The sequence below is a fragment of the Emiliania huxleyi genome, assembly GCF_000372725.1.
Source record: "Emiliania huxleyi CCMP1516 unplaced genomic scaffold EMIHUscaffold_50, whole genome shotgun sequence".
NCBI classification, from domain to species: Eukaryota; Haptophyta; order Isochrysidales; family Noelaerhabdaceae; genus Emiliania; species Emiliania huxleyi.
Genome location: NW_005198243.1, coordinates 647,561 through 672,901, shown reverse-complemented (window position 1 = coordinate 672,901; position 25,341 = coordinate 647,561). Strand labels below are relative to the sequence as shown.

Here is a 25,341-nt window from a genome sequence, read left to right as displayed (position 1 = left end):
AGGGGGGGGGGGGGGGGCGCTCACCCAGTCCGGCGCCGTATAGCTTGGGTCTCTGGCATAGCGAAGATGCGCCGTGCAGGTGGCAACTCGTCGGAGCTTCCGGGGTAACATCTAGGGGTCCCTGGTCGTTTCCGCAGGCGAAAGGATAAGACGAATTTTAAAAAGAATTCACAGCGTCCAAAGCGAAAAGAATTTGTAGCCAGCCCTAGTTTGGGATTGGCATTATCCGCCTCCCTTTTTTCCCTTTTGTCTTAGGTATGTTTTTGGGAAATTCCTTTTGGAAACCTCCTGGAAAACCGGGCGCCGGATACACTCAAATCCGCTGCGTTTGATTAGAGAACGAGTTGTCCCCTTTGCTCCCCGTCCAAGGCTTGTCCCCCAGCTCCGGCTCGCCGGGGACCATGCGGCCGATTTACTTTCTCGCTTCGCTTGCCTCTGTGGCGGGCTTCGCCTCGTCGCCCGCCGAAGAACCGCCGAGCCCGTCGCCAATTTCACCGCCGGGATCGCCGAGCCCGTCGCCAATTTCACCGCCGGGATCGCCGAGCCCGTCGCCAATTTCACCGCCGGGATCGCCGAGCCCGTCGCCAATTTCACCGCCGGGTTCTCCGTCGCAACCCTGCGTGACGAACGCGACCACGTGTGTGGAGCCGGACGCCACAACCTCGGCGCCGTACGGCGGCTTTGTTGTCGGCGCCAGTCCCCTGACCTATGAGAATGGCGGCCACCGTCGCCCGACCGACCCGGCAACGCAAGAGGAGGTGCGGGCCGTTCAGACGCTTCTCTTTGGCACCTCAGCCGTGAAGAGTCTGGATGCGGCCGACACGCTCGCTGCGGCACCGAACGGATGGTCACTCATTGAGAGCGCCCTCGCAGAAATCGGCGGCGTCGACCCAGCGACGATCCGTGGCGTGGCCGAAATCGAAGAGTGCCCGAACGGCACGCTCGGCAGTGCCGAGGCGAAGCTGGCGTACAATGAGCTCGTGTCGACCGCTGGAGCTGCATCCGCCTATGAAATGACAAAGGCAGATGGCAAGCTCCGGTGCAACCTGGTCCTGTGGAGCGTTGAAAGGGTTGCGACCATCGTGCCTGACCGCGAGCATGTCCTTGCGGTCGACGCAGCAATCGAGGGTGGACAGACCGACTACGCGCTGAAGAAAATTGTCGCGGCGCGGCTCAAGGGCGGCACCGAAACCGTCGTCGACGGCATCCGCTGGACAAACACCATCTCGGTGGCTGTGGACGTGACAGACACGGCCGCACCTGTCGTCGTTCCTGACTATCTCGAGCTCTATCTGGCAGCGAACCGCGTGATGCCAACCCCGACTCTTGCGGACATAGACGGCGCGTACCTCAAGGCGGCCACGATGGCTATCTTCGGCAAGTACACCACCATCCACTTTGCGACCGGCTCAAGCATCGGTGCTGGCGCGTCGGTGAAGCAGTTTGCGCAGCCCTATCATTGGGCCCACGGCGACAGCGCCCTCTTCTACGGAAACCAGAGCAACTCGTACCTCGTGCAAGACTGGATGCGGCCCCTTCAAGAAACCGTTCTCCCAATCGACTTCTTCACGACGGTCTCTGCTGGCACCCTCATGGGCCCGTATCCAATCACAGTCCTGTACGAGATCGACGCGTTTGGTACAACGATTCCGTCGCCTGAGAACACTCTCGTCGACTCGCCCGCGATCGGCCTCGCGTGGTATGGCCGCTGCCTTCGCTTTTCTGCCGAGGATGCGGCGATTCTGCGGGCGTCGATCGACACCGGCTTCCCAGGCTTTGGAACGGATTGGGCCACGGTCACCCCCATCTTCTCAGCTGCCATCGCCGCCGCGTGGGGTGAAGAGGAGATCACGCCCTCTTCTCACTTCTATCCAGGGCAACTGGTGACCGACGCAGACGGCCTGCCGCGGCCCAAGAGCGCTGTGAATCACAAACAAGACACTGGGACCTATGTCAACCACGCCACTCCAACCTCGTACTCGTCGGAGACCATCACCGATCCGTACACGGGTGCCTCGAACTTGCCGCCAAACACGATGGACTGGTCGAACGGCATCTTCCGTGACGTGCGAAACAACCTCGACAAGATGGCACCGCCAACCGACGCCAATGGCGAAGGCATCTTCAAGCCAAACGGCAAGCCAAAGGTGTAATGCCCCCGCATTTTGGTGCCTACCGCGCCACCCCTGGTCCGCATTTCCCATCTCGTCTACACTACCCGCGTATCCGCAGGTGACGGTGGAGCCCGCTGGCTCTTCCTTTACCATCGACGGCTACTCTGTGACGTATTCTGCCGGCCTGACGTGGAAATTTGACATCGGTTTCGACCCTGTGCAACTCCACCGTGCTTCTCCACGTCGAGCTGGGCTGAAGATGTTAATCTTCGCCCTGCCTGCTGTAGGATGCTGGGCTCACGCTGTACAACATCCGCGTCGTGCTTCCGCCTTCGCGCGCCTTCCCGCAGGGCGAGGTTGTGCCCTACCTCTTCAAGGCCCAAGTCGCGAACTTTGGGACGGCGTATTCGTCCAGCTCGCACGGAGCATTCTATCAGCCCGCCTTCCTCGAGTCGCACTATTGGGACGCCACAGGGACCACGTCGCCTTCGGTGTGCACCGGCAAAACGCTCCCCGTCTTCCGCACTCGCACGGGCCCGTACAGCAGCAACGGCGGTGATGGCGGGGTCGAGCCGATCTACTCGAGCCTCTACCCACCGGGTGTGCTCCCGTTCGGCGCCGACCCCTACCTCTCGGGGTACTTTGGTATCAACAACGTGGGCTGGAACGTGTTTCCCGGCGGAACTCGAGCCATGGTAGAGAACGTGTGGTTCCCCGAGTGGGCCTGCCTTGAAGAAAACCTCGTGCCCGGGAAGGGCATGTGGCATCTCTCGTCGGCTCAGGACAAGCGTTCGCTTCTCATTACGCAGACGACCATCTCCGAGGCGTACAACATCATTGTTGACTTTGAGCTCTTCTCGACAGGCCAGATGAAAGTCGGCCAGCACGCCCACGGACAGCCGCTTGCGTCCGGTGGCCAGGCCCCTATCCGGTGCCCTACACGTCTCAGTTCGACACCACGGGTGTGCCCAGCGAGCCAACCTGCGCGACGGCATCCTGAAACCTCGTGCGGACACCACACACGTTGCAAGAGCTTTGGTGCCTCCAGCGGACGTTGTACCATGAGCGCAGTCCTCCAGCCGGGGGCACAGTAGACCGCGAACGCGCTACACGACTGTGGCAAAGAGAAGCATTTCTCGCGCACGTGCCTGTACACTGACATCTGTACTCTCTGGCACTGCGGCAATGCCCTCTCTGTATGTACTATCTGTTGCGCCTGTATGTACAAAGTGACTACACATGCGTGGACATCTGGAGAAAGATCAACAGGAGAAAGAAAAAGGCGTGCGTGAGCTCGCTCCCGGAATGAAAAAAAAGAAAAATTCCGGTATTGCAGCAGCGCGCGAATAGACACCGTATGGCGCTCTTCTTCCCACGACGCTCGCGCCCCGTCGTCCTGCTCCTTGCCTGCCTCGCCTTCCCGCAGCGGAGCGCCGCGCAGCAGTGCACCGGCCAGCCCGATGCGGCTCCTCCTGGGCTCGACCGCAGCCGGTTCGAGGTCGCCGCCCGCTGGGCCGACGCCTTTGTCTCCTCTGGCCGCCTGCCCGGCTTAGTGGTGGCCGTGCAGCGCGACGGCGACCTCTTTGTGCACGCGGCCGGCGCATACGCTGCCGACACCATCTTTCGCGTGTGCTCGATGACCAAGGCGATTGTCGGCGTGGCGGCGGCATCGCTGATCGAGGACGGGCTCCTCCCGCGCGGGCTCGACACCGAGGTCGCCGCGCTGCTGCCCGAGTGGGCGGACATGCGGGTGGCCGAGGTCTGCGCGCCGAGCGAGCCGGACGCGGCGTGCCCGCTGCGCGAGGCTGGCCACCGCTTCCGTCTCGTCCCGGCGCACCGCAACATCACCGTCGAGGACCTGCTCACGCACCGCGCGGGCCTCACCTATGCCTTTTTCCGGGAGCACTTTGACACGTCGCGGTGGCAGCCGTCGGCGGACGTGGCCGCCGCGCTGATGCGCGAGCGCGGCGTGCTCGACGGCTGCCACTCGGAGGCGAGAGGCTAGAGGCAGATAGTGAGGCGAGAGGCGAGAGAGGCAGACACCGAGAGACAGACAGAGAGGCGAGAGGCGAGAGAGGCAGAGACACAGACACAGAGAGATGGAGAGAGCTGCGTGGTCACAACACAGAGAGACACAGAGAGAGAGGGGGACAGCATCCCTTCCAGGTGGAGCGCGGCGTCGATGCGGCGGAGAACGTGCGCCGACTCGCCTCGATCCCGCTCGTCAGCCAGCCCGGGTCCGCGTACTCGTATGGGCAGGACACGCCGCTCTGCTCGGCCGCGCGCCCTCGAGGCGTGAGCAGCGTCTCTTCACATCTCCCTCTGTGGGCAGGACACGGACGTGCTCGGCCGCGTGCTCGAGGTCGTCTCCGGGCGGCCGCTCGGTCAGCTTCTGGCGGAGAGGGTGCTCCGCCCGCTCGGCATGAACGACACGGCCTTCCTCCTCTCGCCGGACGACGCGGACAGGCGCGCGAGACTCGCCGAGCTCTTCCACGCCCCGGGCGGGTCGCTGCGAAGCTGCAAGGGGGCGGCCGCGGCCGCGTGGTGCGCGAGCGCGCAGGCGGCGTACGTGGGAGACGGCTCCTCCGTCGCGCTGCAGTCGGGCGGGTGCGGGCTGCTCTCGACGGCCTCCGACTACCTCTCCTTCCTCTCGATGCTCCTCTCGGGCGGCAAAGCGGCGGGCGGCGCGCGCGTCGTCGGCCGCGCCGCGGTGCACGCGATGACGCACGGCGACAGGCTCGCGCCAGCGGGGGACCACGCCTTCCGGAACCTCGACAGCGAGCGGCCCGCCGGCAGCGTGCCCGAGTCGGAAGGGTGGGGGCTCGGGTTTGCGCTGTCGGGCGGCGGCGGCGGCCGCCGCCCCCCGCCGCAGCTCGAGACGCACCCCGTCTTTGGCTGGGCGGGGCTGCACACCCTCCGTTTCGTTGCGAGCCACGGCGAGCGGCTGGCCGCGGTGGCGATGTCGCAGTGCCACGGTTTCGACCAGTTCTGCCGCGACCGCGGCGAAGAGCTGCACCGCGGGCTGCGCGACGTGGCCCACGGTCTGCTGCCGTGAACTTGCATGGGGGAGGGACGACCGCGCTGTTCAGTTCGGTGGTGTCGCACGCGGCAGCGGACCCAGCTCTCACATGCACGTGCGAGGTGAGCTGTGAGGGGTAGAGTACGTGTACGTGTGCGGTATGTTCGCACGAGCGCTCACGCGGGCCAGCAGGACAATATCGCAGTCCGCCCTCAGCCCCGTCCGAGGCATACTCGGTCGCCCGCGCATCGCTCGCAGTCTCGGGGCGGGGGGCGGGGGGGGGCCGGGCCCGGGGGGGGGGGGGGGGGAACACCCCCCGGAACACCCGGGAGGGTACCAAAGTCGTACACACGCCTTCCTGCTCGTATTGCTTGGTGATACTCTATGTGGAGAAAAGCGGAGACGACAGGACAGAATTGGACGAGACTGGACAAAAACCGTAAGAGAGTCAATGGGCAACGAAGGGGCAGGGGGTCAAAGGCTTGTGAGTGTCACGTCGACCTTGCCATTGAGAACTGCACCTGCACAGTCTCTTGAGCTTTATCGGAGCCCTGGACGTACACGGTCGGGTCAGTACCGAAGACGTCGTCGTAGCTCAGTGCGTACGCCTTGCCGCCAATCGCTGAGTCGTGAAGAATCTTGGAGTAGTAGAAGGTCGGGAACTCCGTGGCCTTGCCACCTTCAGGCGCGCCCTGGTAAGAGTTGCTCGGATCAATCCAGTCATCTGCGCTATCCAAATGCATGACGCCACGGCAGATGGACACGAGGACTGCCATGGCAACATTGTCACTGGCCCAATAAGGCGCACCCTTGCCCTCGGTGTTGCCGAGGATGACGTAGCCCCAATCGACATGGGATCAGCGCTCACGTTGTGCCAGTCCGAGAAACCGCTCTGGAAATCCGGCTGCGGCGGTGACTTGGCGCTAGCGGGCCTGGCCAGCTTCAGCGGCAGGTCGTCCACGTTCGACTTGTATGGCTGTGTGTGTGAAGCGTCGAGAAAGAAACTCAGCGTCTCGCCGACGCTGTCGACGAGGCCGTAGTACATCGTCTTGGTGTCTGGGTACAACTTGCTGTAGCACGTAAAGCTCCGGTTTGCTTTGAAGCATTGCTTTGTGATGTAGTCGTCCAGGAAGTGGCTTGTCTGATTGCAGTACACGCTGCTGGACTCCAAGTCAGTCGGGCCTGCCATTTTGGGCGCAAGGATCCGAGTCAAGATCGAAGACGAGTTCTTGAAAATGAGCTCCTTCATGAAGTCAGGGTTGCCGACCACAACGTCGTCGTCCAAGTTGGGGATGTTCAAGAACTCAGACAAGATGTCGCTACGCGTCGTCTCGAAGCCAATCGACCTCGTTGCACCAGCGTTGTTGTCGGTTGCTGTTAGTGAAAAGGACAGCCCGTAGAAGTCAACCTGCGTCATGTTGATGTAGGCGCCCAGGAGCAGGCGCACATCGCTTCCAGGGAGGGGGGCGCGCTTCTCTGCACACCACATGCTAGGGGGGGGGTCCGACCCCCCCCAGAGGCTTCACCACATGCTAGGGGGGGGGTCCCGCCCCCCCCAGCACCTTCACCACATGCTAGGGGGGGATCGTGGCCGAGGACCCCCCCAGAGACTCGTGGTCAGACCCTCCGGGCCCTTGATTTTACGCCTCATTTCGCAGCATTTTCGAGAGGAAAATCATCCTTTGGAGCTACATGAGCCTTGAGACTGGTCAGGTTATCCAAGATATTGGAGTTTCAGCCACGATTTCACGACTTTGGGGGCAAAATCGGCTCTCTGGCGGCTATTCCTAGCCCACAAACTGCTGGGGGGTGCCCACCACATGCTAGGGGGGGGGTCCGACCCCCCCCAGAGGCTTCACCACATGCTAGGGGGGGGGTGGGGCGTGCAGAGAAGCGCGCCCCCCTCCCTGGAAGCGATGTGCGCCTGCTCCAGGGCGCGCGGGGAAGCTCGCAGGGCGTTGGGGTAGCTATGCCTCACGTGCAGCGCCGACGGTCGGGGTCGGCGGAGCACGCCAGCGGCAGGAGAGCGCCTGGGTCCCAGTGGGACCCCCAGCTGCGACCATGGAGGACGAGGAGCGCGCAGAGCAGCTCGTGGCGCAGACCGAGGAGGTGTACAAGCGGCAGCACGTGTACCGCACGGAAATCTTCCAGCTGCAAGACCTCTTCATCGGCGAGCAGGAGAGCATCGAGAGCGTGCACAAGGCCCTCATTACGCATTCGGCGTTGGCCATCATGCAGAGCTCGGCGGCACGCATCGGCATGATGGCGAAGACGCGGCACGATGAGCGCACCGTGCGATGGAAGAAGGAGAACCCGCTGCGCGTGCGTGATGTGGTGAGCGCGCGACGCAGCGACGGGAGATGCATGGTGTTTGTGAGCCGCTCTAATTTCGCGTGCCGTCGCGCTCTCAGGTGCACAAGGTGCGCAAGCTCGTGCTGACAAAGGCCACGGGCGTGTGCGCTGGCGAGGCGACGTCACAGATGCAGCTCAACTGGCGACGAGTGAAGAAGGAGTACTTCTCGGTCTACCTCTTCCGCTCGGCGGTGACGGCCAACGCGGTGTCGCCAGTGCGGCGCACGACCACGGTGCTCAAGGCAATGCAGATGCGATTCGGTCGGTACCGGGCGTGCCGCGCGGGGCTGACGGAGAGGCAGCTGGCGGTGCTCTCGAGGCGAGGCTCGAGTCGCACGGCTACGTGCGGCTGCGCGATACGGTGTACAAGAGCTGGAAGGAGATGCACGACGCGTGCGAGAAGGACGCGTGGCGGTACAACGCCGGTGTGCTCGACGACCCATCTCGCTGCCGGAGGTTGGGAGCGGCGGGCGCGTGCGGCTGAAGGAGGCGCTGCTCGCGCAGCACATGTATTCGATGCTGCAGCGCGCCGGCCTGAGGCTAGGCTACAAGCCGAATGCGTTTGGACTGTGGTCGCTCCGTCGGTATAGCATCGCGAGGGTGGTGAAGAGCTTCGGCATCTACCTCGGCACGCGGCAGGCGCAGCACAACAAGGCCACGGGCAGCACTGTGCAGTCGACGTACGACGCGGACAACGGCAGCTTGGAGGTTGGCACGGCCGAGATGGACCGCCCGCCGGAGGACATCGAGCCGGGGGACTCGCTGGCGGAGACTCGCGTGCCGGCGATCTTCGAGGTTCAGCGGCCGTCGGACGTGCCGAAAGACAGCGATGCGTGGCGGACAATGGTGCTCGAGGACGAGGAACTCGTACTCGCAAGGCGCTCCAGCCTCGTCCAGCTCCAGCTGGCAGCAGCACACGCTCTTCGTACCTCCCCGATGCCGCTGCCGCTGCCGCTGCCGCTGCCGCTGCCGCTGCCGCTACCGCTCGACTGTCATCTCCTTCCAAGTCCGTCTCGACACGTCAGGGAGCCAGTACGTGCAGCCTTGGCGCCGGCTCTGCAGCCTACAAGGTACGAAGAGGGGCGTGTCGGCTCTCGTGTGGCCTATTAAGTGTGGGAAACTGAGTGATGGCGTCCCAGCGCACCAAAGAGGGGCTGACGCCGAGATCTCTCACGAGGGCGTGCATGTTCTGAGAGACGACGTTCTCGACAAGCAACGCACGCCCTGAGCCAGCAGCGACCGTGCGCAAAGCGTGCACAGCTTTTCTAGCGTGGCCCTTGCGTCTTGCCGCTCGCTCGACGTGGATGTTGGTCAGTGTCAGGCAAGGCACCTTTGTGCCGTGAGGAACCTGCAGCGGGCTGACGATATTGAGGACCCGGACGCTAACCTGAGTGGCGCCGAGCGCGCAGCTGGCAGTCTCGCGGCCGCGAAGTTGCGAACGCAGAACGTCGCAGGCTGATTTGGTGAGCGCCAGCACCGAGACAGCGGGCGAGGTCGCCGCGAGAGCACGATGAAGCGCAAGCGCAAGCGCATCGATCGCATCGATCAAGAGTGAATATTCAGACCTCGCACCATCCCGCGAGAGAGAGAACGCTTCTCCGTTTATACCTAAAACTGCTCGCAAAAAAAGAAGGCCGGCTTGCTGACCGGCCCGGAGTTTGTCGATCCTGCTTTGGCAGCACCTCGATCCTGTACCGTGTTTGTTATGACCCCCGCCCCCCCAATGAACACACCAGTGAGGGAGGGCGAGACGATCGAGGGGTCCCGTACCATGCGGAATCGACCCTTTCAAGTGCTTTGTTCAACTTCCTCAAAAAAAACGCTGGCCGCCTTGCCGACCGCGACCGCGCGCCCTGCAGAGTTTGTCGCCCGCTTTGGGTTCTACTGCGCCTCCCCTCTCCCGCCAGGCTGCCTCTCCCGTCGAATCGCTGGCCACCCAAAACGCGTGGGCATGCCTCGCAGCAGCTTGCTGCTCCTCGCCGCCTCGGCGCTCGCGGCTCCCGCAGACGACGGCTCCTCCGCCCGCTGCACCCTCCCCGACGGCTGCCCGCCGGTAAACGGGTCGCAGTGGGTGGGCGTGGTTTCGAGCGGCAGCCTCGGCCCGGTACCCTCGCTGCTGCTGATCGGCACACGAAAGGGTGGCACCACCTCACTCAGCAAGCAGCTCCTCCTCCACCCGCATGTCCTCGCTCCGAACTGCGCGTACGACCGCAGCGAGTGGCCCGTGCGCGCGGCGCGAACCACGTGCGTCTGGGACAAGGAGGTGCGCTACTTCTCGCGAGGCGTCGGCGTCGGCCTCGACTTTTGCTGGTACCGCCGCCGCTACCCGTGCGCCTCGCCGCCACACGTGACGTTTGACGGCTCGCCAGACCGCCTCGCCCTCGCACGGTGCCTCTCTCTCTGAAGGCTCCTCGAGCCTTCTCGGAGCCGTGCGGATAGGCTCGCCCGACTACCTCGTGATGCCGCCCGAAAAGATCGCGCTGATGGCGCGCAGCCTTCCCGCGCACGCCAGGCTGGTGCGCCTTGCTGCAGCCTCCGGCGGCTCGAGGTGGGAGCGGCGTCTCTTCACACCTCCAGCCGTGAATAGGTGGCGATGCTGCGCAACCCGGCGGACCGCTTTTACTCGGCGTACAACATGGGCATGAACGAGCGGCTCGGCAACCCTTCGACGCGGGACGAGCAAGCGGCGGCGGCAACCTAGATGCGCCACGCTGATGCGCCACGCTGATGCGCCATGCTGATGCGCCATGCTGATGCGCCATGCCACGCCCCGCGGCTGCTCACGCCTGCCTGGTCCCTGCTCTGGTCCCCGCTGCTGCTCCACTCGGAGACCCGCGCCGCGCCGCGAGCACGCGCCTCCTTCCAGCCGCCCGCTCCTCCCCACACACGCGAGCCCTCGAGACCTCGCGGGCGCACCCGTCCTCTGCGCAGCCGCCTCAGGCACGCCTCACTGCCTCCTTCCAAGAGGCACTGTCTCTCCTGCGCAGGCCACCGGGGAGGCAGCGCCAGCGAAGCCGGACGCCCCACCGCGCAGCCGCCGCCGGAAAGGCTCCGGAGCCCACCCCGCGGCGGCGCACGAGACTGTCCCGAGGCCACCCTCGAGCTTGCCTGCGCTAGGCGCACCTCACGTGGAGCTGCGGCGGCGGCGGCTGCGCGGCGCGGCGACCTACGAGTCGTTTGCAGGTGGCTCGACCGATCGGCCGGAGGGAGCCGGCGGGACGCGTCACGTGGGTTGGACGATGTTGTAGGCTCGTGTCGATCGTTGGATCGGGTGCCTGGCCGAGAGCATCCGAGATTTTGATCCCCCGAGATCTCCCGAGATAGGGTCGCTCGACCGCTGGATCGGGTGCGCGCCCGACTGCCCCGAAGAGATCGGGATCGTCTCGATGTTCTTCAACTACGGCGCGCCCCTCTGCCCGCCGAGAGTACGCGAGCTCAAGCCGAGATGTTCTCGCTGGCTGCCGGAAGCACTCACGCCCGGCCGCACTCTGCAGCGCTCACGCCGTGCTCACAGAGCTCGCCCCCCCCCCCCCCCCCGCCCCGCCCCGCCCCGCCCTCGAGCCGGCAGACGCGCTCGTGTCTCCACGCCCGTGTCCTTCACATCGCGTCCTTCACACCGCAGGCTTGTACGCGCGCAAGCTGCGCCTCTTCGCCTCGCACTTTGGCCCGCCCGTCACGCGCGCGGCCGACGCGCGGCCGGGCGCCGAGCGGCTCCTGCTCCTCTCGTCGGAGGAGTTTTACGCAGAGAGCGCCGCCACCCTTCGGCAGGTTTTCGAGTTCGCAGGCCTCGACCCCTTGCCCGCAGCGGAGGCGACCTCGCGCAGCCCCGCTGCCACCGGACCCGGCACACCGACCCACGCCAACGCCGGGTCCTCGTGGGGCGGGAGCGCGTACCTCGGCAAGCTGCGGCCCGAGGAGCGGCTCAAGCTGAGCCGCTTCTACGCGCCGCACAACCGCGAGCTGTACGCGTGGGTGGGGAAAGACTTTGGGTGGGAGGTCGCCGCCAATCTGTCCAGCACATAAATCATAATAGAGGAGTGTGATCCGCTAGAGGAGAAAAGATAACTTCTGCAGCGCGTGTGCCAACTCGCAACTGCGTGTGCTGGTAGCTCAACAAAGAAATAGCGACATGACAGTGCGGCGTTAGGACCCCGAGTCCCGAGAGATGTGTGCGCCGCGGCCGCGCCTCCCGCGCCTGTGGCTCTGACCTCTGTGGCTGTGGCACCAGGCACGCAGCCGCGAGCCGGTGTGCACCACAGTGCACCGCAGGCGCGAGGCGGCGAGCGCGGACTGAACAGGCCACATATAGCTGATGGTGGGGCGGGAGGCAGACACTTAGTCAAAAAGCCATGCGCGGTGGCGGACGAAAGCGAGCCTCATCCACGTAGTGCAAGTGCCTTCACCGCGCTATCGAGGCTGCGGGCCCTGCCTTGAGTCGAGTGAGAGTATGCACCTCCACATGCTCAAATGTCATGCACGATCTCTCCCGGGCCGTTGGTTCGAGGCGGCTCGGCGACCTCCACAGCGTCCCTCCACCACCCAACATTCCTTCCCGGGGGCTCCGCTGCCCGCACAGCCCTCTGCCACCAGCCGACATTACGTGTCGGCGCATGGGCAAGCGATAGGGTAGTCACTTTATGCGACGACAATCGGCGAAGCTCCTGTAACGTGCCCCCGTCCGCCTCTTGCAAAGCGTACTGCCACCACCCAACATTCCTTCCCGGGGGCTCCGCTGCCCGCACAGCCCTCTGCCACCAGCCGACATTACGTGTCGGCGCATGGGCAAGCGATAGGGTAGTCACTTTATGCGACGACAATCGGCGAAGCTCCTGTAACGTGCCCCCGTCCGCCTCTTGCAAAGCGTACTGCCACCACCCAACATTCCGCGCCGGTGGCTCTGCTGCGTGGACCGCCTTTAGCCACCATCCAACGTTTCGCGCTGGGAAGTCGGCCAGGCTTGGACTTGCGGGCTCTGCCGCCGCCTCTGCCGCCGCCACAGCTTCCCGCCACCAGCCAATGTTCCTTGTCGGTGGCTCTGCTGCACTCGCAGCCTCTCGCCACCATCCGACGTTGCTCTTCGGGGGTTGCGCCGCCTCTGCAGCTTCCCGCCACCAGCCGACGTTCCGTGCCGCTGGTTCCGCCGCACTGATAGCCTCTCGCCACCACCCGACGTTGCGCCCCGGCGGCTCGGCCAGACCCTGGCTGGCTTGGCGTACGCTCCGCACCGGGGCGGCAGTCAGCCGCTCCGCTGAGCGCCGCAGTGGGGACATGCACTTGATCGCAGCGGAGCTAAATACGCCCTTGAGGAAGCCACCTGACGAGCCTTGCCTCTCCACCAGAAGCTCCGGCTCGGTCAGCCGCGAGCTGAGGTAATTCTCGTCGTAGTCCACCATATCGTCGCCCCGATGCGTCCGTCCTCTGAAGCAAAAACTGAAAGGCATAAAGTTCCCGCGCCCTTCAGCGTGTCGATCCCTAGCGTCGGCGTGTGCGTCAACGGCGCGGCGCGCACGCTTCGACTGCCCTCGGTGTACAACAGCATCAGGTGCAGCTTGCTGGAACCACTTCGGGCGAACGGACGAGCGAGGGTCGTTCCTTTTGCGGTGCTCACAGTGACAGAGACGCACAGTGCTGATAACGCGTTCAATCGAGGGGCGGGTACCGTCCAGATTCCAAGGTGGCACTACGACCCAGCGTTGGCTGCAATCGGTGTGACAAGCCGCATCTCGGCCATTCGCGAGCACGACTGGAGCGAGCGGGAGCTCGACAACCTCATCGGCCGAGGGCGCTGCTCGCACGTGCCTCGGGCAGCAAATGCTGACCGCAGGCGCGCTGAGGCGGTCCGGAAGATGTACTATGTGCTTCTCGCACAACTGGCGACCACGAACCTATGCTTGCCGCTCATCCAATCCTTTGAGGAGAGGGCGGGCTGGCGTTTCGACTTCCTCATGCACGCCCGCCCCGATGCCATGTGGGTGCGCAAGGTGCCGCCTCTGGCAGAGTGGGCTGCGTGGGCCGGTCGAGGCATCGTGACCTCTTCAAACTCATCGCGTGGTCACTGTGGGGCTGCGATCCACGACTGGGCGGCCTTTGGCAGACGGGAAGCGATGCAGCCGTGGTTCGACCGTCTCAGCTGGGTGAGGAGCAAGCCGCCTGCGTGCAACGTGACCACCCTTGCAAGGCGACCGCGCGAACTCGTCGCGGCGATTCCGGTCGCCGCCGGTCTCGTACCGTACTTCAAACGGGCCCACGTCCCGCTCCGACCCGTCGAGCTGCCGCAGATCGTGCGGCGTAGCAGCGGCAGCCGGTCTGATGGCACTGCGATGGTTGGCTGCACTTGCAAGGCGTCCTTCTTCGGCGGGGATCCGCAGCGCTGCTTTGTGGCCCTCTACGAGGAAGGAGGTGCTGGCGAGCCGAGCCTGAGGCCACAGGGCCAGGGTGTCTGTGCATCCGCAGTCCCGGGGATCCGCAGTCAGTGAGGTGGGATGTCATGCACCCATTTGGGTCGGCATGGGCGCTAGGCACTACACCAGCAACAATTAGTCAAACACAGAGAAACTTTTCCGCAGCAGTCTCCGTTCTCTCTCTCCCACTTCGCATGTAAGACGCTGACCGCTTGTACTAGAGAGCGGCCCCAGGCTTCAGAGGTGTGTGGGTGGGGGCCAGGCCGAGGCCCCGGCTCCGCCACCGCAGCGTCCAATAGCGCAGCGACAAGCGCCGCACATTGGAACCGTGCGCCGCACTTTTCAGAGCGAGTTTACTGGCCCGGGTGGCACGTCAAAGCTTGGGTTGAGCGCTTGGGCCATCCAATCCAGCCCATCGTACAGCCCCCGGCCCGTGATGGCGCACGTCGGCTGGATATACCAGCGCTGGCGGAGGGCGTGCAGGCCGAGCGCCTCGGTGACCTCAGCAGCAGACATGGCGCCGGGCAGGTCCTGCTTGTTGGCCAAGACCAGAAGAATCGCGTCGCGGAGCCCGGCCTCGCTGATCATGCGCTGGAGCTCATCGCGCGCCTCGCCAATCCGGTCGCGGTCATTCGAGTCGACGACGCAGACGACGGCCTGCGTGTTTTGGTAGTAGTGCCTGCGCAACACGGGCGGCGAGCGGGCTTGTGATAGGAGTGCTTAGGTGTGTGTGAGTGGGTGGGGGGGTGGGTGGGGGGGGGGGGCGAGGGGGCTCGGACACCGCCAGAGCGGCCGGATCTTGTCCTTGCCGCCGATGTCCCAGCAGATGAATTGAATGTTCTTGTAGTTCACCGTCTCCACGTTGAAGCCGATCGTCGGGATTGTGGTCACAATCTCGCCCAGCTTGAGCTGGTAAAGAATGGTGGTCTTGCCGGCGGCGTCGAGGCCCACCATGACGATGCGCACGTCGTTCTTCTTCCCCAACAGCTTGCCGACGACCTTGGAGAAGGAGAGAGCCCCGGTGCCGAGCTTCTCTAACGTGGCAAGTGGGCGGAGCCGCCGGGCAAGCTCTTGCACCACCCCGCGAGCGCCGCACAGAGCGAGCGGCGCCGCACAGAACAGGCGGCTGCAGCTCGCTTGTTCGTGCCAGGGGAGAAGCTTTGATGTCTCCTCCAGCGCGGCCTTTGTCGCCTCCTGCGCGGCCTTTGCGTCGGACCCGTGCAGGCGCACCTCAAAGACCATCGAGATCCGTGCCGTCGAGGGCTGCACGACGCGGTGCGTGCAGGCGGGAATGCGGCCGCCGGTGAGCGTCGAGAGAGCGCGGCCCGCGAGCACAACGCACTCATTCGGTTGTAGCGCCAGCCTGTGCCACTCGCCGTCGCGGCCTTGGACCTCGAGCGCACTGACGCCGTTGTCCGCAACCACGGTGACCATCCCCGGGTCCTGGTGTGCGGGGCAGGGCAGGTGGGTGCAGTCACCCTCGACCGTGCCGCCCGAGCCCGGTCGCTGCACGAGCACCCACTCCGAGCAGTCCTCGTTGCCGTCATCCTCCGGCACCCAGTCGTTTGCGGCCGGCATCGACGCTTCGTACCAGAAGACGTCGAGGAGCCTCGCGTCGAGGCTGTTGTACGGCATGTCGAGGGCGCGGGTGGCGTTGCTCGCGACGAGGCCAAGTACGTCGCACGCCTGTGCCAGCCACTCGGCGTCGGGTCGCTGGCCGTTGACGATGAGCCGTAGCTGTGCGCGCTCTCCCTGGTAGTGCTTGAAGGAGGCGGCGTCCTCGAGCGCAGCCTGCGCGGCGCCCACTTGGCTCGCGCCCTGCATCGCCGAGCGCAACGTCGCTGCGGAGCCGGCGTCGAGGGCGATGATCACGTATCCGTGCGCCTCGAGCGAGGAGGCGACGGCTCCCACAGGGCGCGGCATCGTTTAGTGGCGCACGATGACGCCAGTTGCCGGAGGACGCGTCCCTGGGTGATTGAGACACGCCTAAAAAAAGCTTCCTCGCAGTGGACTCCAAGCAAGGTACGGGGTACACGTAAGTCATTGACGGTGTTTTTTAGCCGTACCCGGAACCGGGCCCATACGAAATGCACGCTCAAACAAACGACAATCGCGCGCTGAGGCGGAGCAGACGCGCACGCACGCAGGGCGAGACGAGGGAGGGAACAGGACGTTGCGGAGATCAGCAGGAGGATGTACGAAAAGATTAGGAGCAGCAGGGACCCGAGGGACAATGTGGAAGACGGCTAGTGCTAGTCCCCCATCGGTCGGGAGGACGACCCCGGCTATCGCGGCTAATAAATAAATAGAGCACGCATCTCCAGGGAGAGATGGGCGACGGAGAGGAGTCCATATAAAAACAAAATAAATAAAACGGACACACCAAACAAGGGGTGGGAGAAGGACAGGGTCCCCACCTGCGCGAGCAGGATCTTGTAAGGACGATCAGGGACACAGGGGAACGGGAGTGGGGAGCGCATCGCGACACGGAGGGGGGCTGGGGAGGAGTCCAGAAAGAAAAAAGAAAGAAAACGGATACCCCAAGGGAGGGATGGATGAGGACGGCACGCCGCCACCACACAGGGATTTTAAGGAGAGGGGTGTGGTGCGCTAGCCCTCGCCCACCCTTGGGCAGAAAGAAAGAAAGAAAGAAAACAGACACTTCAAACGAGGTGGGAGGAGGACAGGGTCCCCACCTGCACGAGCAGGATTTTGGAAGGACGATCAGGGGGACAGGTGGGGCTCACCCTTGGGCGTCCGGGAGGAGTACAAATCGGCAAAATTCTTTTTCGGCGAACCAAAGTCGGCGCTAGAGTCGGCGTGAGCCAGCTGCGTGCGAGGATCAAGCAGCGCGCCTTGCAAGCGACTCTCACCGCCCACTGCTGGCATGGCCAACGACGATGGAGCGCGCGCCCGACCCAGCGCATACGATCTCTTCCTGCGACGCGCTGTCCTTTGCCTCAACGTTCCTTTCGCCATCCTCTCTCTCTGCTTCCTCGTGCTGATTGCCGCCAACATCACGACAGAGCTGGTCCTGACCTCGTGCATCATTGGCGACAATGTCTCGGCGAACCTCGACGACCCAGAATGCGTGGATGAACTCCAGACGCTGGCGACTTGGCGGGAGCTCTACCTCCAGGTCGACCTCGGCTTCCTATGCGCCTTCATCGTGGAGATCGCTCTCGCGCTGGCCGTGCAGGGCCCGCGCCAGTTTCTGTGCGGCAAGCAGCACCGCCGCATGGACGACCGCGAACCATCGCTGCGGCGGCTGCTCACGATCCGCGGCCCGCGCGACCTCGAGGCAGAGGGCGTGGCGCTGCGAGTCATCGACGCGTTCGCGGTGCTCATCTCCTTTGTCATCTCGGTGGCCGTGCTCTCGAATTTTGAGGAGTGGACCACCGTCGGGGGCGGGAGGGGCAGCGCAGCGGTCGCGGTGCGGTTGCTCATGGTCGCGCGCATTTTTCGCCTCGCGCGCGTCCTCTCCACCTTCCACCAGCTCGCCGCCGCCCGCCTGCAGCAGCGGTTTCGACGGCGGCTGCGGCGCGTGCTGCGCGAGGCGAGCCCCGACCAGCCGCCGCTCGAGTGGAGGAGGAGCGGCAAGCGAGTCGTGCTGCCCCCGCCTGCCGTCGAGGGCGGCAGCCACGTCTTCCTCAGCCACTCTTGGAGACACGCGCAGGACCTGGCCGGCCGCATCTCCGACGGTCTCTCGGCTCTGCAGTGCGGCTGCGTCAGCTTCCTCGACGTCGACAACTTGCGCGACATCACCGAGCTCGAGCCCGCCGTCGACGGGTCAGACCTCGTGCTCGTGATCCTGACCGCGGGCTACCTCTCGTCGGTCAATTGCCGCCGCGAGCTGCTTCGCGCCATCGAGAGCGACAAGCCGCTGCTGGTGCTGCTCGAGACGGACGCGGCCAAGGGGGCGACGGACGAGGTCCAGCTGAGATATGGCCGAGATAGCCAAGGGCGGGGCTAGCGGTCGGGCTGCATCTCGGCGGTATCTCGGCGGTGCCTCGGCGGTACCTCGGCGGTCTCTCGGCTGTAGGTGCAGCTTGCGGCGGAGCTGCGGCAGCTGGAGATGTCGGGCGATATCTCGAACCCGCACCGTGAGGCGGCCAACACCCTCCTCCACATGCTGTCGCACCAGGACAAGAGCATGGCCGTGCCGTGCGTGCTGCACTGGTACCGCGAGCGCGCGCTGAGGTCCATCTCCCTGCGCGCCATCATCGCGCAGCTGCTCAACCTTAACCTTAACCCTAACCCTAACCCTAACCCTAGGTCCATCTCCCTGCGCGCCATCATCGCGCAGCTGCTCAACCACCGCGAGGGCTGCGCGATCGACGACTTGGGCGAGCTCGACGACAGCTCGGAGGACGCGCCGGAGCTGCAACCCTCCTCCTCTGGTGCCCCCCCCCCCCCCCCCCCCCCCTCAGCCCCCCTCCCCTCCCCTCCCCTCCGCTGTCTGCCGCAAGGCTCCTCCTCCTCCTCCGGCCTCACGCGCGACGCCCCCGCCGGCAAAGCTGTTGTCCACGCGGAGCGAGGCACAGCTGACGCGCAGGCGCGTCCGGACACGGGTGGCCAGCTGACGGCGGCCCAGGGGCGCGGCAGCAGGCCGACCCTCCTCGGCGGCGGCTTGCTCAGTGGCGGCGGCCGGTTTGGCACTCGGAGGAACGCACCTCAGCAGCGGCGCATCGTCGCGCTGAGCAGTCTCTACCGCGAGGTGCCACACGCACACACACACACACACACACACACACACACACACACACACACACACACACACACACACACACACACACACACACACACACACACACACACACACACACACACACACACACACACACACACACACACACACACACACACACACACACACACACACACACACACACACACACACACCTTGTGTGGAGACCTGGGCAGTGCAGAGGAGGGGGAGCTATGAATCAACTCATGGCTCATTGTGATTTGAATCAGGTGCCCCTCGGGCAGAGTAGAGGCTCGGGGAGCGACGCCTCGGTGTACAGCGTGCTCGAGGAGCGGACCGCAAGGGCGGGCTGGTCGAGGGGGGGCCCACGGGACCCGAGATCGCTCGAGATTAGGCGCGGTTCGCAAGGGTGGGCGTCACGGTAGTCTCCGCCGCCCCCGCCAGCCTCGGCTTGAGGCCCGCGCGCCCCACGAGGTCAAGGAGTTCATACTGACGAATCATTGACGAGCTGCCCCTTCTTGTCAGGCCCTCGCCCCCCACGATCCTCTTTCTGTGCCCCGCGCTGCTCGAGCCGACTTTGCACGCGCCGCTGCGGCAAGAGCTGCTAGATGCGGACTGATGGACCCGTGTCTCCCGGCGAGAGGACTCGCACTCTCGAGTGGACTCGCACTCAGCGGGAGCCACCTGTATACTCACGGCACGAGACCGTCAGAGCGCTCCCGTCTTCACGCCCTGAGCCTGGTCCTGCATGACGTAGGCAAGAGCTGCTCGCCCTGCTGCGCCAGCAACGGGGACGCACAAAGGGGTGCCTTGTCTCGTCCTCCTCGAAGGGCTCCGGCTGTGTCTCGGCCAATCTTGGCGAGATCTCGGCGAGATCTCGGGTGTAGGTCGGTATCCTTCTCCGCGCTGGTTGGCCGCGGGGCGAAGAGGGGAGGCGACCCCGAGGGGCGACAGGTCCCCCCTGCCATGTCTTTTGCTTCATGCGCCCTTTTCTTCTTTTTTAGGCGTGCGCCCAGGCGAGAGCTGCCGACAACCAGCTGCTGTCCTATTACGGCCCCTTTGTGTCTTCGTAGGCGCTAAGGGCGAGAGTGCGGTCGCCGCTTCGGGCTCCGCCGTCGTCGCCGTCGAGGAGAAGGCGGCGACCGCGATCCTCCCTCTCTTCTCGACCGAGCGACCGTTCAGCTTCTACTTGAACACGTGCACGCCCGAGTTGCGCAGCGCCGGGCTGTTCGAGCTCTTCTTCCAAAAGTTCCCGCTCGAGAGTGTGTACCAGGAGGCGGCCGCGCGCCTCGTGGCCAATCAGGCCTAGCCCCCCCCCCCCCCCCGCCCCTCGTTCGTTTGCTCTCGCTCGCTCCCCCCCCCTGCCCGCCTGCCCCCCACGCTAGCATGCTGGCCTCGCGAATGCAGGTGCCCCTCGCCCAAGAGGCGCCCAGCGGCTCGACGCTGTTCGATGCGGCGGCGGTGTGCATCCAGTCGACTTGGCGGGGTGTACGGGATCGTTCGAATCTAGTACGTAGTAGCCCCAGGTAGGACGGAGATGAAGCTGTCTGTACTCGTCATAGTCTTTTTACTAGCTGAATGGTTGCCCGCTAACCCGCTGACTAGGTTTTGGCAAAAGAAATCTGCGGTCCCGCCAATGCCAGTTCCAGAGACCAGAGAACGGGGCATTGCACCTACATGGTCATGGTGCGGGACCTGCCTGGGGCAGCAACCAACAACCTGGATGGGGACGGGGTGCTGCGCAATCGACGCCAACCAGCAGCGTTCACAGCACAGTGCGAACTACGTTTTGGCAACCAAAGACGCGTACACTGGGGTGCGAGTTAATGCGCGGTTGGGGGGGTCTGAAAAGGGGAGCTCCCTCTCTCCCCACCCCGAGGACCTCTGCCCAAGCTGATGGTGCCCAGCCCCCAGAGGGCCTCAGGGGCTGTAGAGTCACACCTAGGAGAGGGGGTAGCTCACACCTTGTGGGCCGCACTGACCCTTCTCCCACGTGCCCTTGCCCGCCCCTCTGACCGCCGCCCGAGAGGCCCGACTTTAAGGGGCTGGTGAGAGCCCCCACCGTTGCGCCCTCACCCCACGCTGATATATCCTTTGGGAATGCCCATGGACTCTAGGGACCTGGGGGCAGCTTTGCCCGCGGGTGCCATGCTAGGCTATGGTAGCCATTCTCCCAGATTCTCCGGAGAGGCCGCAAAAGCGGCCAAGGCGGCCTCCACTCAAGGATCGTTGGGATTTTCTGGTGACTCAGGAAGGATAGGTCTGTACTGAATAAAAATCGGTTCCGTGCTGTTCGCCCCCGGCTACGCCTGGCACAATTTATTAGAAGTCGGGGCTTCATCTTCCGCCCGAGAGAAAAATCCCTCTTGCCTCTCAGCCCACTATGCCATAGCCGCCGAGACGGCGCGCTCTGCTGACTCTCATCTAGCACCCTCTTGGGGCCTCTCCTGACCGCTGTGGGCCTCTCCAGACCTCCTCTTGCCTATGGGAGTACCCCTCTCAGTCTACTTCCTAGGACACAGGCACAGGTTTGCATAATGCGAGCTCTTTCTCAAGGGCTATAGTGCAGAGAAGAAATGCGCATTAACTCGCACCGGGGTGTACAGTGTAGGGCCCGCCAAGACCGTCGCTTGCCGCAGCCGGCCGCCAAGACGTCATGCCCGCCTCGCCCTCCCGCGCCAACGCCGCGCGCCGCACGCAGCCGCCGTCTGCTGACAGCGGGCCGGGCGGCGAAGTCCCAAAGAACGCCCTGAAGGCGGCTGCGGACGGCCGCGTGGGACCAGTGCGATCGTGGCTGAATGAAGGCGGGAAGGCGGACACTCTCGCTGAGGTATCCTCTGAGGTCAGCGGCCGTACGGTTCCACGCACCATGCTGATGCTCGCCGCACAGAGCGGGCACGTGCAGATTGTCGAGCTCCTCCTGAAGCGCGATGCCGACATCAACCTGCAAACCAGTTGCGGCACCACTGCAGTCAACGCTGCCGCCTACTACGGCCGCGAGCGAATGGTGGAGATGCTGCTGCAGCACGGTGCGGAGTTGAACCCACAGGACTCCGCCGCCTGGCCGGCGCTGGCAACGGCTGCCAAAGGCGGCCAAGAGCGGGTGGTCGATCTGCTGCTGCGGCGTGGCGCGGAGATCGACCTGCAGAACAAGAACGGTGACACCGCACTGATTCTCGCCGCCTACTTCAACCGCCCCGCCGTCGTGCTCCGCCTTCTTCGGGCGGGCGCAGACATGACGTTGCGCGATGCGGCGGGCAAGACGGCGCTGCAGTTGGCCAAGGAGGAGGGCCACGCCGAGTGCGTCCAGGCCTTCAAGACGTACCTCGGGGAGGTGGCTGCGCGCCGGAGCAAGGCGCCGTCGGCCGAGGCAGGCGGCGCAGGCGTGTCGGTGGGTGCGAGTGCCACGGCCTCTGCTTCGAGCGGCGAGGAAGGCAAGGAGGCCGAGCCGAGCAGCGGGGCAGTGCCAGAGGAGGTTGTGGACGCGGCCGAGGACGGCGACGAGGTGGTGGTGCTGGCGTGGCTCGACGGCGGCGGGCGGGTCGACGCAACGTACGAGCACGTCTTTTCGGACGGCTCCTTTGTGAGGCCTGAGAGCGGCGTGACGCTGCTGATGCTCGCGATGGCCACCGGCCACGAGGGGCTGGTCGAGGCGCTGCTCCAGCGCGGTGCGGATGTCTCGTTGCAGACCGGCAAAGGCGCCACCGCGCTGAGTCTCGCCGCCGCGAATGGCTTCGAGAAGCTGGTCGAGTTGGCGTTGCGGCACGGCGCGGTGATCAACCAGCAAGCAGCTTCCGGCAGCACCGCGCTGATGACCGCCGCCGGCAGAGGCCAGGAGAAAGTGGTCGACACGCTGATCAGACACGGCGCGGCGATCGACCAGCAGGCCACCGGCGGCGACACCGCGCTGATTCAGGCCGCTTTCCGCGGCCACCTCACCGTCGTGCGTCAGCTGCTGCGGGCGGGCGCAGGTGTGACGGTGTGCACTCACGGCAAGACCGCGCTGCAGTGGGCCAAGGAGCAGGGCCACACCAAGTGCGTGCGCGCCCTCGCGGAGCATGCGGCGACCGAGAAGGCGGCGGCGGAGGCGGCGAAGAAGGTGGCGGAGGCGGCGGAGAAGGCAGCGGCGGAGGCGGCGTGGGCCGCGGGCGCGGCGGAGAGGGCGGCGCAGAGGGCGGCGGAGGAGAAGGAGGCGGCGCGGCACGCGGAGGAGCTGCTGGCGGAGGTCGAGGCGGAGAAGCGCGCCAAGGGCAAGAAGGGCAAGAAGAAGAAGAAGAAGGGCGGCGGGGCGGGCGGGGCGGGGCCGTCGCAGGAGCCCGAGGAGGGTGCCGAGGCGCCGTCGAAGGCAGACGCAGCCGAGGCGGCGAAGAAGGCCGAGGAGGCGAGGCTTCTCCTGCTTCTCGAGACGCTCACCGAGGAGAGGATCCGGTTCGGCATCACGCCGGAGAGCCAGGCGGCGGCGTCGGCAGCGGTGGCCGAGGCGGCTCGCTTGGACGCTGAGGCGGAGGCGGCGGAGGAGGAGGCGGAGGAGGAGGACGAGGCCGAGGCATCGGCCGTGGAGGCGCTGGCTGTGGCCAAGGCTGCACGGGCGAAGTCCAGGGCGGCGCAGACGGAGGCCAGGGCGGCGATGGACGAGGTCGTGGCGGCGCTCGAGGAGGCCAAGGCGGCGTTTGAGGAGGCGAAGGCGGCGCTGAGCGGGGCCGACTCGGCTGTTGAGGGGGACGAGACGGCGTTTGAGGAGGCGGCGACCGCTGCAGAGGCAAGGGGTGCTGCTGCAGTCGCTGCGAGGGCCAGGGCGACCGCCGCCAGGATGGCAGCGGAGGCGGCCCAGCGCTCATAGCGCGAGCTGCTCAGAAGAAGCGCGTGGCCACCACCCTGCGGACTCTCTCTGGGTGGAGCTTGGGAGCTTCCGTCGAGGACACGCTCGCCGGAGGGTCATCATGCGCCGCTGAGATGTGTGGTTGGGCGTTGTCGTTGTTCATTTGAGACGTCGGTGGAGGTCAGAGCGGGGGGGGGGGGGGGGCGAATCGGGCCCGCGGCGCGCAGCCGCTGGCCGCGCGGCGCCCCGGCGCCGGCGGGCCGTCGGGGATCGGGGGAAATTGCGCGGGATTTTTAACGTTATTAGCATGCATGACCGCGACGTGCGTTCCAAATTTGCAATATTAAATTCGTTACAAGAAAAATGTGGCCGGGTAACATTGGCACGCTAGATCACGCACATGACGAGGCGCTAGACACTCTCGGGGCACAGGGGAGGAACAAGCCCGCGTCTGCGCGCCAGTGCGTGGCCGAGCGAGGCGAAGCCGCGGTGCGAGGGCTCGCACTAAGCGACCCTCGCACTGCGGGCCGACAGCCTCGCCCGCCCCGCTGTGGCATCACGACTATCTCCACACGCTAGAGGGGCCAAAGCCCGGCAGCGGCAACGCCGTCGTCAGCGTCGCGGCGCCGCCGATGCCGAGCGGCGCGGGCGCGGTGGGCTGGCGCGGCGCCGCCGCAAAGGCGGTGGCGGGGTCGGCCCACGGGTCGCGCAGCGGCCCGTTGCCCAACGATGCGATCGGCAGCGGCTGCCACGTCCCGGCCGTGGTGGCGCCGTTCTGCGCGCCTCCCCACGACTGCACGGCGGCGGCGGGGGCGGGCTTGGCCGCCCAAGGGTCCAGCCGCTCGGCTGGTGCGGCGAGGCCGCAGCCGCTGAGGCCGGGGGCGCGGAGGCCATTGTTCAAGCCGCTGCTGAGCCCCGGCAGGGGGAGGCCCGGCGGGGGGTTGGCGGCGGCGTGGATGCCCGAGAGCGGGAGCGCGACGTTGGCCGCCGGCGCCGCGTGGGGCATGCTCGCGGGAGCGGGCATGGCGGCGGGCTGTGTCGGCTGCGGCAAGTGGGGCACGTGCGACGGGTGCACGGCGGACGGGAGCAGCGGCGGCGCCGCGTGCGGCTGGTGCGACGGGCCGGCGCGGTGCCGCTGCGGCATGTGCGGTTGTCCGGCGGCGAGGGGCGGGGCCGGCGCGTGGGCGTGCAAGTGCGGCGGCTGGCGCGTCGCGGCGACCGCGGGCTGGGCCGCCGGCCCGCCCCACTGCATCTGCCGCTCCACTCCGCGAGCCTCGTGCTCGGCGCCCCGCCCGCTCCAGACCTGCTGCCACTGCCGCTGCCGCTCCGCGTCTGCCGCGCCGCCGCCGCCTGGGACGCCAGCCACGCCAGCCTCGAGCCGCTGCTGCTGGAGCGAGAGGGCGAGCGCGCGGTTGAGCTCCTAGGGCAAGGCACCGCATGCGTGAGCTGCGGACGCCTCGCGCTCGCGCAAGAGGAGCGCCAGACGGGGGCACCTCTCGCTCCCTCTCCCGCTCGTGAGCCTCGTACGCCTAGCGGCGCGCGGTCCGCGAAACGAGTGAGATGGAAGAGACGGAACGGCCGCGGCGGCGGCGGCGCGCGCCTCGCGGCCGTGAACATTCAAAGACGTCGCCGTGTCGCGGCCGTGAGGCAGCCCTCCTCCGCCATGCGCGACCCGCGCCTGGTGGCCGGCGCCATGCTGGTGGCCGGCGCCATGCTGGTGGTAGAGCGGCTCGCCCGCGCGCGCCGGGATCCGCACCGCAGCCTGCTGCCGCGCGCGCGCCTGCGAGAGGGCGCGCGCGCGCGCCTGCGCCGTCTTGTGCGTCTCCGCGCGCTCGTGCGCCTCCCTCGCCTCCCTCGCCCGCGCCTAGGCAGCAAAGGCGGCACACTCCTCGCGCAGCGCAGCCTCTCGCACCCCTCGCCGCCCCGCA

At 65.9% G+C, this 25,341-nt stretch overlaps 6 protein-coding genes across 6 annotated transcripts; 3 read left to right on the top strand and 3 right to left on the bottom strand.

Annotated features, from left to right (window-relative positions):
- Window positions 1-3,471: 3,471 nt before the first annotated feature.
- EMIHUDRAFT_211911 (hypothetical protein) lies at window positions 3,472-5,169 on the top strand (the record flags this gene model as incomplete). The annotated part of the gene is made up of 4 exons (XM_005766818.1): window positions 3,472-4,083; window positions 4,447-4,721; window positions 4,851-4,928; window positions 5,046-5,169. The coding sequence occupies 4 exons, from the start codon at window positions 3,472-3,474 to the stop codon at window positions 5,167-5,169; spliced, it is 1,089 nt and encodes a 362-aa protein (XP_005766875.1).
- A 4,267-nt stretch (window positions 5,170-9,436) lies between these two features.
- On the top strand, window positions 9,437-10,186 carry EMIHUDRAFT_211908 (hypothetical protein; the record flags this gene model as incomplete). Its single annotated transcript, XM_005766817.1, has 3 exons — window positions 9,437-9,795; window positions 9,902-10,001; window positions 10,073-10,186. 3 exons carry the CDS (start codon window positions 9,437-9,439, stop codon window positions 10,184-10,186), a joined length of 573 nt encoding a protein of 190 aa, XP_005766874.1.
- Window positions 10,187-10,871: 685 nt separating this feature from the next.
- Window positions 10,872-11,508, top strand: EMIHUDRAFT_211907 (hypothetical protein; the record flags this gene model as incomplete). The annotated part of the gene is made up of 2 exons (XM_005766816.1): window positions 10,872-10,910; window positions 11,254-11,508. The coding sequence occupies 2 exons, from the start codon at window positions 10,872-10,874 to the stop codon at window positions 11,506-11,508; spliced, it is 294 nt and encodes a 97-aa protein (XP_005766873.1).
- A 440-nt stretch (window positions 11,509-11,948) lies between these two features.
- EMIHUDRAFT_211906 (hypothetical protein) lies at window positions 11,949-12,878 on the bottom strand (the record flags this gene model as incomplete). The annotated part of the gene is made up of 1 exon (XM_005766815.1): window positions 11,949-12,878. One exon carries the CDS (start codon window positions 12,876-12,878, stop codon window positions 11,949-11,951), a length of 930 nt encoding a protein of 309 aa, XP_005766872.1.
- Window positions 12,879-14,008: 1,130 nt separating this feature from the next.
- Window positions 14,009-15,809, bottom strand: Arf4-1 (Arf4, ADP-ribosylation factor fused with the 2OG-Fe(II) oxygenase superfamily domain; the record flags this gene model as incomplete). The annotated part of the gene is made up of 2 exons (XM_005766838.1): window positions 14,009-14,565; window positions 14,668-15,809. 2 exons carry the CDS (start codon window positions 15,807-15,809, stop codon window positions 14,229-14,231), a joined length of 1,479 nt encoding a protein of 492 aa, XP_005766895.1. The 3' UTR covers window positions 14,009-14,228.
- Window positions 15,810-24,114: 8,305 nt separating this feature from the next.
- EMIHUDRAFT_451826 (hypothetical protein) lies at window positions 24,115-25,277 on the bottom strand (the record flags this gene model as incomplete). The annotated part of the gene is made up of 3 exons (XM_005766814.1): window positions 24,115-24,833; window positions 24,907-24,942; window positions 25,014-25,277. Coding segments are annotated over 3 exons (1,019 nt in total), but the record flags the coding sequence as incomplete, so codon positions are not given.
- Between the last annotated feature and the right edge of the window lie 64 nt (window positions 25,278-25,341).